The sequence below is a fragment of the Papaver somniferum genome, chromosome 3 (assembly GCF_003573695.1).
Source record: "Papaver somniferum cultivar HN1 chromosome 3, ASM357369v1, whole genome shotgun sequence".
In the NCBI taxonomy this organism is placed as follows: domain Eukaryota; kingdom Viridiplantae; phylum Streptophyta; class Magnoliopsida; order Ranunculales; family Papaveraceae; genus Papaver; species Papaver somniferum.
Window position 1 is genome coordinate 227,823,478 of NC_039360.1, and position 14,560 is coordinate 227,838,037.

At 35.1% G+C, this 14,560-nt stretch overlaps 1 protein-coding gene and 1 pseudogene across 1 annotated transcript; one reads left to right on the top strand and one right to left on the bottom strand.

Moving 5' to 3' along the window:
- Nucleotides 1-391: 391 nt before the first annotated feature.
- LOC113360782 lies at nt 392-3,296 on the bottom strand (annotated as a pseudogene).
- A 2,008-nt stretch (nt 3,297-5,304) lies between these two features.
- On the top strand, nt 5,305-8,188 carry LOC113358851 (putative receptor-like protein kinase At4g00960). Its single transcript, XM_026602573.1, has 7 exons — nt 5,305-6,255; nt 6,370-6,501; nt 6,629-6,750; nt 6,860-7,070; nt 7,152-7,389; nt 7,489-7,639; nt 7,734-8,188. Exons 1-7 carry the CDS (start codon nt 5,403-5,405, stop codon nt 8,043-8,045), a joined length of 2,019 nt encoding a protein of 672 aa, XP_026458358.1. The 5' UTR covers nt 5,305-5,402; the 3' UTR covers nt 8,046-8,188.
- The last annotated feature ends 6,372 nt before the right edge of the window (nt 8,189-14,560 follow it).

The window sequence follows — 14,560 nt, forward strand, 5'->3', positions numbered from 1 at the left end:
ATTTTATTTATTTTTAAATTTGTTTTATACTTTTTTTATTTTAACTTTTAACTGTTTAACTTATTTCTAGTTTTTTCTTTGTTACTTATTTTATTTTTTATCTTTAAAAAAATTTAGTTTTCATTTTTTTTTTTTGAATTTTCTCGTAAGCCAAACCTAATTAAATAAAGAAAATAAAAAATAGATAAACATTTTTTTAAAGGTTTCAAAAATTAAATAAATAACAAAATGGAAATAACATGTAGGGTAGAAAAAGTTTTTAAAAATAAAAAAAAATATGTTAAAGATTAGAAAATAAATAAAATAAAAATAATTAATAATTAAAATAATAAGAAAGGTAATTTAGATATTAGTATAAATACTTGGATATGGGGTGATTTTAATTTACTGCTAAATGTCTTACTAAAATTGAAATCATGGTCCCACAAGAACCACTCTCCTAAAAAGAAAAAATAGTTTTTTATTGGTGCCCCTTGGCTTGCATGTGACGGCAGTAGGGTGTTTGTCCCTTTCTACTTCAATGTAAGCTTCTTTCTTGCATTCTTGTTACAGATATTTACAACTCCATTGAATACTGACACCGTCTTGCGGATAACCATAGTCACTTGAAGTTCTTCCTCACTATAATCGGAAGTAAGAAATGTTATATCAGTATTAAGGTGTATGGTACTTGGAATTTTAATAATAGTCTAAAATGTTGTTATCATCGAGGGTATAGCTCAGTTATAGAAGCTTCATTAATACTTTCTGCTGATTTACTCGTCGATTGATCCGAAACACTTGCTGTTCCTGGACGGTCTCCAATCCCTCCGAAATGAATATTTTTCGATTTTGTTTTACTTTGAACACAAAATGCAGGCAGTGAAGGTACTGGCAGAGTGGTGGAGTGGTTATTAAGCATTAGAACGATTAACGCCATACTTGGTCTGTCAGATGCATCTTCTTGAACACATAACAATCCAAAGTGGATGCATCTCATCACTTCACTTTCTGAATGATTGTCCTTCAGAACTGAATCTAAAATGTCTAAAGCTGACCCGTTGTTCCAATGTCTCCATGCCTGCATTACTCATCAAATTCTTAAGTTAAAAAAACTAGCCTACAGTGTCCAACTTAAGTATTGTACACACAAGATTAGATACAATTTACACGTGAAACTGATGGAAACTCACATAGCTCACAAGGTCTCCGGAGATTTCCGGATCGACGAAGGAGTTGTTTTTATTTCCGTTAAGGATCTCAAGAACTAGAACACCGAAACTAAAGACATCTGATTTTTCAGAGAATTTCCCATGCAATGCATACTCTGGAGCCATGTATCCGCTGCAGCAAATTTTAAATTACTCGACTATTGTTACCGACTTATGGAAGGAAAAAATTGCTGTTGCTGTCTAAACTATGGATACTTACTATGTTCCAACGATTCTCTCTGTACTGGCTTGAGTTTGGTCCACTTTAAAAAGTCTAGCCATGCCAAAATCTGCAATTTTTGGGTTCATATCCGCATCTAATAGTATATTGCTGGCTTTGAGATCTCGATGAATAATTTTAAGTCGAGAATCCTCGTGTAGATAAAGAAGCCCTCTTGCGATCCCTCCAATAATCTTATACCGTTTTTTTTTCCCATCCAATATGTACGTTTAACCGAATCTACAAAATCATACGAGCCCATCATGAAGGTATTAATCCACCATCTGTATCCATACAATGAAAGAAACCATTACTAGCTAGCTAGAGAATTATGAAGCAAACCAAATATAAATTTGTCGAGGCTTGAATTCGGCATGAAATTATAGACAAGTAGTCTCTCATGTCCATCCAAGCAGAAGCCTAGCAGTCTTACAAGATTCCTATGCTGCAGTTTTACTAGCAAAGCAACTTCGTTACTGAATTCTTCTTCGCCTTGATCTGAGTATCTAGAGAGCCTCTTCACGGCTACCACTTGCTCATCTGAAAGGGTACCCTGTTTGGAAAAGATAAAAAACATGAAGAACGTATGAAGAGTTGAGGAGAGCATGCAAATTAACATTGTAAAAAGTCTAGCTAAATCTTTGTAATACCTTGTATACGGGACCAAAACCACCTTCCCCAAGCTTATTAACATTAGAGAAATTGTTCGTGGCAGCTCTTAGTGTACTGAAGTTGAATTGGACGGATTCATCACTATGAATCTCATATATTTCTTCAGCACCAACAACAAAGTGAGATTCTTAATAACTAAAACTTAATTTTGCTTCCAGAACATGATAATTTTAGGTACTCACTATCAATTTGCTTTGTTTTCCTTGTTGCGCATGCCCATCGTGAGCGTAAGCACCAAATAGTAATTATGCATAGTACTACAACTGAAGGAACAACTACAATAATAACAATTTTTGCATGCGATTTCCTTGGTTTTTCTGCAAGAATGTATGCAGATTTTGGTTAACAAAACTAAACTTGTGCGTCTTCTATATGTTATGAAATTAACTTTCAAAGCCCGGGAAAGTAAATGTACAACTTACGGTATGTTGGTGGAGGCAGAGAAGATTGAGGAGGTGCTGCAGTAATAGCCTTAGATTCATAGAATGGATATAACTCATATCTTAAATTACAAGTTGGATTCAGAACTCTTGCACCAATTTTTTCATAGCAACATACAGATAAATTCCCGGCAACCCGACTAAGGCATTTATGCAATCATTTGATGAGATGTCTGGTAGTGTACATTGTACTAATCCATATATCTTCCTAGATGTTGCAAAATTTTCTTCTGTAGTAGCAAATTGGTTTTTAGCAACTGTACTTTCTCTGACTAGTTTATCCACCAGTTTAGCGAGGGTCTTGCTAAACTCATCTCGATTAGTACTACTAACGGTAGTTTCGTTTACGATATAGAAAGCAGGTTTATCTTGCAAAGTTGGATGAAGTGATTCATTAGAGTACCTTAAAATACATTCTTCATACCATAAGATCCCCTGTTTATAGTTTGGACACCTAATGCTTTTCTTAATGTCTTCAGTTGCTGAATCAAAACAATCTTCGCACTCATTTGATTTAAGATCACTTCTGCACTGGTAAGAGCCGTATACGGTATCAGGTTCCGACCCTGTATTTGCACTTCGATGTTCATTGCTGACACCGCCTTCGGTTTTTGCACGGAGTGTTGAATTGAGAAGGACGTTGAGGTTAGACTGGTAAGTACTATTAGTAGTGTAATTACCTCCTGAGCAGAATTCTCGAAGAAAAGTTGGTTCTGCAAATACGCAAACTAAGTAGTTGATTATAAATATTAATATCATTAAGCAATAACCCATTCTTAATTTGTTGTTTTTTCTTTTGATCTTTAGTTGAAACACCATGGTGGTGATCAATGATAACTCCAGAATTGCTAAGATCGATTTTCGTTGGCATTGACTGTAACTTGACTTGAAGAAGCTTATCTTAGCTCTTTAATTTTCTCGATGCCCAGTCCCATCCGTCCCAGTCACTTTACGTAACAATTACGTCGACGCATGAATGATCATATACTGTATGCTTGTTGAAACACAAGGATAATTTGTATGTGTACAATATGGGTTCACTTATCATGAAAAGCAAGCAATTAATTATTGAGTGCATGGGACACTTTCTTTGAGTTTTCCTTTACATGTCGGGATATGAATTCTTTGTCAAACAGTTGGATGATTTGTCATAGATGAAGATAACAGAAAACAAGAGTTAATTAGTGCTTTGGGTCCTAGATTTTGGTATGGTAGAGGATTTGGGTCCTAAGTTTGTCCAATTTTGAGTTTGGGTCCTTAAAAACATTTTGTGCAACCTCTGCAACCTTAAAATCGCACCTCCAAAATTGAAAACCCATATTTTGTTAAATCAACACACAAACAAGTAATCGATTTCATCAAATCACTAAACAAAAACTCAAAATTCCAAAATCATTAAACAACACTATTATATATTAGGGGTTATATTAGGGAAAAATAAAATATAAAACCTATCATGTGAAATAAGAGTTGATGCTATTATGATTTTGGAGGGATCTAGAAACTTAGAAGAACTAGTAACCGGTTTTTTAAGGACCCAAACTCAAAATTGGACAAACTTAGGACCCAAATCCTCTACCATACCAAAATCCAGGACCCAAACACTAATTAACTCATAACAGAACTTGGTGTCCTCTTTCATCAGTGATTTTGTCGGACAAACTAGTGATAAAAAAAAGTTTGAGAAAGAAAACTAAAAATCTAGGCTTAGGGAAATTGTAAAGGCAAGTTGCCAAGTGAGAGTGGGGTTGGGGTGGCACCGTGGCAGAATTGTAAACGCAAGTTGCCACAACAGTTTGCTCTTAAAACAAAGTGTTGTTTTTTACCTCCTCTTATGTCATTGTTTTGATGTGGAAAATGGGTCATTTGTCAATATTTTTAAACACAAAATTGACTAAAAAGACCAAAATTAATAATTCCTGAGTGAAAAGGACACTTAGATTTAGATACTGTTTAAATGGCCAAAATTTGGCCAGGATGTAACCAGTTTCATCGTTCCCATTTTCAAATATTTTTTCTTATTTTTTATTTACGCAGGATGCATCCAGTTTCATCCTTGTTATGTTTTAAATTTAAGCAAGGATGAATCCAGTTTCATCCTTGCTATTTTTTTTTGTCCATTTCACCAGAACTATTTTTTACTCGTCCATTTGAACCGTGATTAAATTTTTTTTTGACAAATGACCCATTTTCCGATTTTTAAAACATGTTTCTAATGGACGAGTAAAAATTATTACGGGTGAAATGGACAAAAAAATGTAAGGATTAAACTGGATTTATCTTGACTTAAATTTAAAAAATAACGAGGATGGAACTGGATGCATCTTGATGTAAATTAAAAATAAGAAAAAGTATTTGAAAATTGGTAGGATAAAACTGTTTACATCCAGGTTATTTTAACATTTTTGTCCATTTAAACAGTATCAAAACCTAGATGTCTTTTTCACCGAAAAATTATTGATTTTGGTATTTTTAACCAATTTTGTGTTTTTTTTTTTACTGTTTTAGTGATATATCCTTTTAAGTGAAACTACGGAATTGAATTGCAAAGTCATCAGTAGTAGGCCTTGTAATATTCCAGTGTACCCATTTCTGCTTTTAGACTTTAGACATTTTTGCTTTTAGACTTTAGACCTTGACCCTCAATAAATTCCGCAATCGAACCCTAGCGATTGTGAACGACAGATACGACCGGACCAATAATCAGTCTTTAGCCTATGCCCCAGGGTACAAGTTAACATTACCCTACAAGAAAATTCATTGTTCGAAAGACTTTCTCCACTCATTCACTGGAATTGGTACAATCAAGATATTGACCCTGCAAAAGTCTAGACCAATTCGGGTACATATGATTCAAGGAATCAAGCTAGCAAACCATTCATGAAAGCAGGTATCCAAAAACATAGTATGGGTAGTTTTTTTAAGGTGTTCGTCAAAATTCTTTCTCTGATTCTGATATGCTATGGCTTGCAAACTAATGCGGTAACGGTTGTTTTTCACAACTCCTGTTCTGGAGATCCTATCACCTCTAATACATATCAGTCAAACCTGAATCTTCTTCTGTCTTCTCTAACAAATTCATTTCACAAAACAATCATCCGTAATGGGTATTACAACCACACAGTTGGTCGAAATCCTAATACCGCCTATGGAATGTATCAGTGTAGAGGTGATATTACACTAGATGAATGTCGACACAGTGTTAATTCAGCAGCAAAAGAAGTACTACTTCGCTGCCCCAAGATTAAACAAGCAATCATTACATACAAAGAACTTGTTGTTTTGAAAGTCTCTGATCAGTTATTCTTCTCGATCATGCAAGACAAACCATCATATACTCTCCCTAATGCAAAGTCGATTACAAATCCAGATGAGTTTAATCCACAGTTCGACAAACTAGCGAATAAACTTGTATCAGAAGTTGCATCAAATGGTATTTCCTCTACCAGTTCGTCTTCAACAAATAAAAAGTTGTATGCTAATGGAAGCATAGAGGTTACACGCTCACAGAACATATATGGGTTAGCTCAATGCACTTCTGATTTATCAGTTAGCAATTGCACTCAATGTCTACGTGGGCAAATCGATGATGTTCGGAAACTGTTTAGAGGGCGAATAGGTGCTAGAGTTATTTGTATGAGTTGCTTTTTCAGATATGAGTTGTATCCTTTATATCTACCCGATACGGCTCCATCACCATCTTCATCTCCGATGAACCCTCCATTGACAAATGGTAAGTGCATGCGTATATTTTACAAAGTTCCTTGTTTTAGATGGTTTAGTTTGAAGAAATGCTTAAAATCTGGATTAGTATTAATTTCTATGTGAACCTTTTCATGTTTTGCAGCAACGCGAAAGATTTCGCTGAAAGTGTTGGGTATTATAGTTCTTCCTTCAGTTATTGCCGTATTATCAATCATAGTCATTTTGCTGTATTTCTGCATAAAAACAAGAAAGAAAGCGGTAAAGGAAACTGATGGTAAGCTTTCTTATTCATTCCTATTTTTATTCACAAACCATTGAGTTCCAGGATTAGCTCCGAACTGGGTTTCAAAGTTAAATCTCACTAGCCATAAGTTCTTTTAACTCTACTTTTTTTTTTGAAGATATTGATGAGATTCAAAGTGCTGAATCCTTGCAATTCAAATTCAGTATTATAAGCGCTGCGACACAAAACTTCTCAGATGCTAATAAGCTTGGGGAAGGAGGATTTGGTACCGTATACAAGGTATCAATACCGATACTAAATCCAAAGACATTGGTTGAATTTTATAGTGGATGTATTACTTATCAAACATTCCAGTTCATTTATTTCGTTTGAGTGTCGTTGTTGTCAGGGTACACTCTTAGATGGACAAGAAACAGCTGTGAAGAAATTGGCTAAAAATTCAGGTCAAGGTGAAGAAGAATTTAAGAATGAAGTTGTATTATTAGTCAAACTACAACATAAGAATCTTGTTAGACTTCTGGGGTTCTGTTTAGATGGAGATGAAAAGCTACTTGTTTACGAGTTTATGAAGCATGGAAGCCTCGATCAATTCTTATTCGGTTTGGCCTCTCTCCATTCTGTTATTGCTATTTGCCGCACTGAAAAACACTTAACAAATCACTTGTCGAATGTGCATGTAGATCCCATTAAATCCACACACTTAGATTGGGGAAGGCGATACAAGATTATAGGAGGTATTGCTAAAGGTCTTGTCTATCTTCACGAGGACTCTCGACTTAATATCATTCACCGGGATCTTAAAGCCGGCAACATATTATTAGGAGAAGATATGGTCCCCAAAATTGCAGATTTTGGGATGGCTAGGATTTTCATGGAGAATCAAAATCAAGTCAGTACGAAACGAATTTGTGGAACTTTGTAAGTATTTTTTACATATCTATAAACCATGTCTTTGTATATGCATCTGAACATGTTGTTAATTAACTACATCAGGAAATTTTCCATCTGATTTTGCAGTGGGTATATGGCTCCTGAGTACGCAATGAATGGCAAGTTCTCCGTGAAATCAGATGTCTTTAGTTTCGGTGTCTTAATATTAGAGATTCTATGTGGAAGAAAAAGCAGCTCTTTCGGAAAAGAAGATGATGCAGAGACTATTTTAAGCTATGTGAGTCTTGACTGCATACATATTTAACTTGTCACTTTAGAATGGTAAATAAGTCTGATTTGTAATTTCATTCATAAAAACTCATATTTTGTAGGCATGGGAGCTCTGGAAGGAAGGTAAATATCATGAATTTTTAGATCCCATACTGAGAGAAAGTTATTCAACAAATGAAGTGGTGAGATGCATCCAAATTGGATTATTATGTGTTCAAGAAGATGTAGATGATAGACCCACAATGGCGATGATCATTCACATGCTTAATAATCACTCAGTCACACTTCCATCACCTTTATCACCATCCGCGTTTTTGTTACGTGATGAGAGAAGAGGACCCAACATCCCTGCCAAAGAAGCTGACAATGTAAGTGTGAATGAGGTGACGGTGACAGAACTTTACCCTCGTTGACACGGTACAAGCCACATTTGGCAGTTCAACTTGAGCTCTGGAAAATATGATTTAGTTTCCACGAATTTATCGTTGTGTTTATCATACAATAAGTTATGTTTCCCATTATATGAATCTAAATTGAGTAATTTCAGCAGATAAAACTAAAATTGAGACAAATATATTGAAGAAGGATGCATGATTTTTTAGTTTCTGGCTTATAAGAAAAACACGTACTAAAACTCTGTAAAGTTTCGAATCAGGCTTCTTTTTAGTTGGTTGTGCTTTTAAATCTTTAGGGGAAACGTGGCTGTTCATGTGAGGAATTGCTTCTATAGATCTTATAATTCCTGGATCGACACTGACAATTCTCTTTACAGTTCCAGTTTTAGGATCATAGCAACACAAAACACGTCTAGACCGCCAATGGCGCCAAAATAAAACTTGATGGCTCTTTGTCAAGGAAATTGGATCACGAATAAAACTGTCATCCAGGCCTTTCCAAGGAATTCTAAACTCTTTCCTCCATTCCCAATCAGTATCCTTCTTGTTGTTGGTATCTTTGAAAGGGAACTTACTTTTGTTCTTGTTAAATGACCACAAGTCTAGACTTTTGTCTTCCTCAGTGTGCGAAACATAAAGATATCCTCCCAATATCTTGACTTCACATACGCCCCTCTCACTTTCTGAACGCAAACGAGGTGGTTGCTGTTGAGGTACTCGAAACTTTTCGTCGGCCAAATCGAAAGTCACAACTCTCCATTTTAATGTGTCCATAAAATAAATCACACTGTTTCCTGCCACTCCGGAACATTATAGAATTGAATAGGGATATCTTTGACTTTCATGTTTCTCCACCCACAGCCATCATTTCCATGGGTATAAACTGTAGGGAAACGGGGTTTCCTATTTTAGGTCAAGGAAAAGACCAAGTTCTAGAAGATTCTGGAAAGGCTCTGTTTGGGAAACGTAGCTAGTTTAGAACAACTTCCATATATAAGATGGGTTTCCTAAGTGATCATGGTTCCTTAAGAACCAAGTTTGTGATTCCTATATAAGGAGGTCTAGACTAAGTGTTTTAGTCATGAAATCCTCAATGTAAATCTCGTAGAGATGTGAGGGATTCATCCCACCTATTGAGGTGGTTATATGAGAGACCTAATGGTGGAAGGAATGCATCATTATGGTGCTTATGGGATACTTATCGACGTTGGAAGATATGTCGTTATGGAGTATTCATGTGGAAATGTTGGTAAGACATCTTGTCAAGGAGATGATCATCTTGGTGGTGCTGGATTAAATTATTGGTGTTGAGCTGAAGGCGTCCATGATAATCTATATCAGGAGGTGTAGAGAAGAACATCTCGTAGTGGTAGATAATGTGGTAAAAGTTATCTCGTATGGGTGAAGACGGTAGTTTGGATCTTATAGGGTGCTTGTGAGAATTCTTGGTCACGTTGTAGTGAGTCGATGGATTGATATAGTCAGTCAGTTGTGTAATTCTCAGTGGTGATTCTATAATGGCTAAAGAGGTCGTATCTTTTTGGTGGATGTAGACAATATCACACACATTGTGTATATTGTTGAACCACGTTAAATCTGTGAGTACTTTACTTCTTGTTGCTTTGTTTATGTCTTGCATCTATGTAAGTGGTTCTCGTTCTCTTCTTCTTATCCTAGATCATAGTAAGGTTCATGGAGCAATCCGAGAGATCAAGTGTTTCTTGTTAGCTAATATGTTTCCGCAAGATTAGCACGTAGATGGCTCTGAACCCCTACAATTGGTATCAGAGCATTGGGTTGGATACCAATTGCCCAAACAATCGGTGTCAGAGTTTTAGGTTGGATAAAAGATTTGAAGAGAGAAGTTTTGGGTTTTCTTGATTTGCAAGAAAAGTTTGAAGACGGAGGATTTGGTTTAATCAAGTATGTAAGGGTTTAATGTTACAGCTTCCGAAGATGCAGAGTTTGATGTTATCAAGTATGTGTAGGATTTGATTTTATCAGTTTTGGAATAAAGCAAAGTAAAGCGTGCTTCTAAAGGAATGGGATTATATCAGGTGATCTGCATTCGGTATGATCAAGATGTATGGTCTTGATTTTTATGGTGCTCTACATTGGAGATTTGGCATTGATTCTTATTGGAGCATAAACCCTATGCATGTATCTAAGTAAGTTTATTTATTTTCTATTCTTCGTACCATATTCTTGTGAACTGTTTGAAATACCTGCTTAGAGTGGTTTTCAATTAATCGGTGCTTGGCAAGACACAAGAAGGAAAGAATATCGTAGTTGGGATACAAATATTAGTTTGTATATATGTGGAAGTAGAGATGGAATACAAGCATGTCAAAGTCTCATTATTGTTCCATATCAAGGGAAACAATAATTTAATTATCAATTGTCATCAGTTGGATTATGTTGTTATTTTTCTTTAACCTGAAGTTGAAGAATACGAAGATAAATTCATACTCGTTCGGCCTTAGTTGTTTGTTACAATAAGGATTTTGGAAAACCTCGTAGTAGGTTTCGTTTTGGATGTATTGTCCGTTTTCCAGTGTTCAATATGTTCCAGTAGCGAAGAGTTTGATATTCAGTCTTAGTATTTGAAGCGTGTGGCTACAAATAGTTTCAGGACAGTGATCGTTGGATAAGATGTGATATTGGTTGTGGTGGAGCTATGGATTCTTATTATTGTATAAGAAGAAGTTTGTCAAAATAATTTGTAGGGTTTGTTTGTCTGTGATGAAGTTTGACATTGTATCGAGAAATTTTTTTTGGAGTTTCTCTCGTATTGTTTCTTATGGAGAACCTAGATAGTTTGAGATCTTTTGATTTTTTTCGATAACTTTCAGTCAAAGAGTTGCTTGGTTATATACCATTTGAAGTCGATCGGAGATGGTTGAAGTGCAAGACCGTTTGGAGAAACAGGTTGGTCAATTGTAATGCGGATACGTTCCTACTTTGGTGAAGATCTGTTGTGAGGAATTAAAAAGGTATCTCTTGGACAATTCAAGAGTTTAAAGAATAAAGATATAATACTAAAATGTGTATAGTGGTGTGGCTATGGAAGCTAGCACATATTACAAGGAGAAAACATGGCGCATGAATTTGAGCAGGGCTACAATTTCGGCATGTTTTTCCATCAACCTTTGTTATCCATTGGCTATTTGATTTTTGATGATCAGTGTGAGACTTTCTGTGAGACTTTTTGCTAACGGTGTTACAAACGGCCAATTAAATACATGGTGTAAACGGAGTGTAATGTATGTTTTAATGCTCCGACCAATAAAGTCCTGCCACTTGTCCTCTCCAGAATTGCTCTAGTTCAAAGTTTTATCTAATTTAATTTGAGGGGTATGTCACACTCACCGTGCAACGTGGAAGCTCATATGACTTAGTGTTTTAAATGAGGGAAGATATATGAGGCATGCAGTGCAAAATCTGTCAAAGCCGAAATTTTTCTTCTCCATTGTAAAACTCGTCGATTTATTCAGTAGTATAGGTGTATAAAATTTATTGGTTGAGAATATTTGGAACCATTGATTATAAAACCAAGTGTTAAATCCTAACCTTAGATAATGGTGACTAGAATGTCTATATCCTCTAATAGAACCTCTAAAACCAGAGGATCACCTAGAGCTTCTCCAATGGCATGTGTGTGGAGATAAATATCAAAATCCACCTAAGATGCTCATCCTTTTTCTCTAAAATCATTCTCCAACTCGGATGTCATAAATCAATGTATGCATGACTTTAGGTAGAATGTCAAGGGGAATATCTAGTTTCCCACATTCCCCTTGACATTGTCTACCATCCTAGTCAGTTTTTTTTAATTAAAAATATATTTTATTTACTAAAATTAAAGAACAATAAATAATCATTTTTAGATCTAACAAAATCTTAAAATTACTAAACATAAAATTTACGTTTGATAAGAAAATGATCACAAACAACACTATTGGAGATGAATAACTTTTTTCACCTAAACTAAAGGAAAATTTATCTGGAGAAACTTTACTTTGCGTTACTTGAAGTAACTTACTTCCTTTCAGCTTTTCTTCCTTCTTCTTCTGAAAAAGCCATCTATAAAGGGAATTCTGTCAGTAGGGTTCATCTCGATTTCCAATTATAATTAGGGTTTAATTATTAGTAGCAATGTTTGTTCCACTGGAATGGAAGCTCGGGGATTAAGAAAAGCACAGAAGGTTATACATAAACGACATTGATTAAACAACTAGTAGAACTTGCAACATCTAGATTTAGCAAAGAGGGCAGTGGGACCTCAAAATATCCGAGAAAATTTTTGATGGGGAAATACCGATGGGGATAGGGAGGACGAATGGGAATTCGACATTTGTCCTTTTTGTTACCATTTTTAACTAATCGAAGTCTTTAGTTGCGACACCCGATTTTTCCTTCCTTAAATTTTGTTAATGTCATTAATTGTTGGAAAATCTTTTGCGAGTCCAAATATATTTACACTTTTCTAACGAGTGTATATTTCACATATTTTTCAGATTGGTTTATTATTTAACTGATGACACGAATGTGCACTCATTTTTTCTACAATGATGATAATTTTCTGCATCTTAAACATGGATGGAATATTGCTAAAAGGGGGGAGTATAATAATGGTAGTTTTCTGCTTAAACACGTACGGAATGTTGCTAGAAAGGTAAAAAAAATATACTTATCCAATTATCTTCTAACAATGGAGTTTATATCGTTGGATTATGTAAATCTAATGGGTGAAGAAACTTGTTTCTCTCTTTTCCTTGACAAAATTGTTATTTCTCTTTACTATGCCGTTAGCTAGTAAGGCCTTAACAAAGAAACGTGTATATGATCAAAAAGTAAAAATAAATAAATTATACACCCATTTTTGAATAGTTTGAGGCTAAATTGATTTTGAAGATCTGTAATGGTAGCTCAAGTCCTCTTAAGAATCCTCATCCTATAATTACACTTTAACTAAGTCTCCTCATTATTGATAAATCAAAATGATCCAGTGATGAACTTTTCTCACTGCAGTATGGTGATAATAAGATCTCAAAACTAATAGGATAATCAACGGAGGAACAAACAAATACACTTGTGGAAGGGAAAATCAGGTATATAAATTGAAGACTTCAATTAGTTGAAAATGGTAAGAAAAAGAAAGACAAGTGTCGTATTCCTATTCGTCTCATATGCCCCCATCCATATTTGCCCCATCAAAAAAATTTCTCAAAATATCTTTGGATGAGCTGAGGTTCGGGTGGCAGTGCTATGTAATTGAAAGTTCGTCTCTAATTTATTTTTATTCTTTTTGCGAGGTAAATAGATTTTATATATTCATATAAAACTAGAAAAGTACATCCCACATTACAAGACTAGAAGTACCCATACATGTTTTTAAGAAGGGGAACTTAGGCGCAGGTTCAAAAGAAATAATATTCTTATTGTCATGTCCAAGATTAATTTTAATTTCAGTGACACCCGTAATTATACGAAATCTTAAAAAATGTCTGCATAACGGATTATGCATCCTAATTTTTCAGGGGTATAATTGACAACTCAACTTGGATATAACATATTTAAAAAAACGCTACTTAGAATTTTAAAAATTTTATATTGTTGGAAAGCTTTTAAAGAGAGCTAACAACGAGTACAAACAACAATACCAAATTTAAGTTTTTTGCGAAAAAAATCGGAGGAAACTGTCTTTTTAAGCAATGTTTTCGAAAATTTGGTACATAACCATTATGTAGCCACCAAAAAATGCTTAACACATTATGCAGACACAACAAAAGGTGCATATCATGTTATGCAACCATGTTTTCGTTCATGTACCTATTAATTTATGCGTAACATGTAATGCATCGATTTCCAACAATACATAAAGTATTATGCATCAAATTTTTTTAACACAATGCTTACAAACACTACACCAAATTCTGGGATTAGTAACAGCACAGAGCCATTACAAAAATGGGTTGTAACGGCTGTCACCTGTTGCAAAAGAGGGTATTACAAATTTTCGTAACGACTTTGTGGCCGGTACGAATTTGGGTTGTAACGTCCCAGTGAGCCGTTACGAATTTTCCACGTGTAACAGCTTCGGTCGTACGATTTTATTCGTAACAGAGATGTCGTAACGTTGGCGAGTCGTTACTACGTGGCATATTGTAACATCTTAGTTCCATTACTACGTGGCATATTGTAACAGCTTGTAGCCGTTACGAACATTTTTGTAACAGCAAAAAGATTACTGCCAGTCAATCTTGACCTGGTCAAAATTGGTCAATGTTGACTAATTTTGACCTGGTCAATATTGGTCAATGTTGACTAATTTTGACCTGGTCAATATTGGTCAATGTTGACTAATTTTGACCTGGTCAATATTGGTCAATGTTGACTAATTTTGACCTGGTCAATATTGGTCAATGTTGACTAATTTTGACCTGGTCAATATTGACCGGCAGTTCATTTTCTGCCGGAAATCAGCCAAAATATCAATTATCCAGCATTCATCATCCACAATCAACAATAAC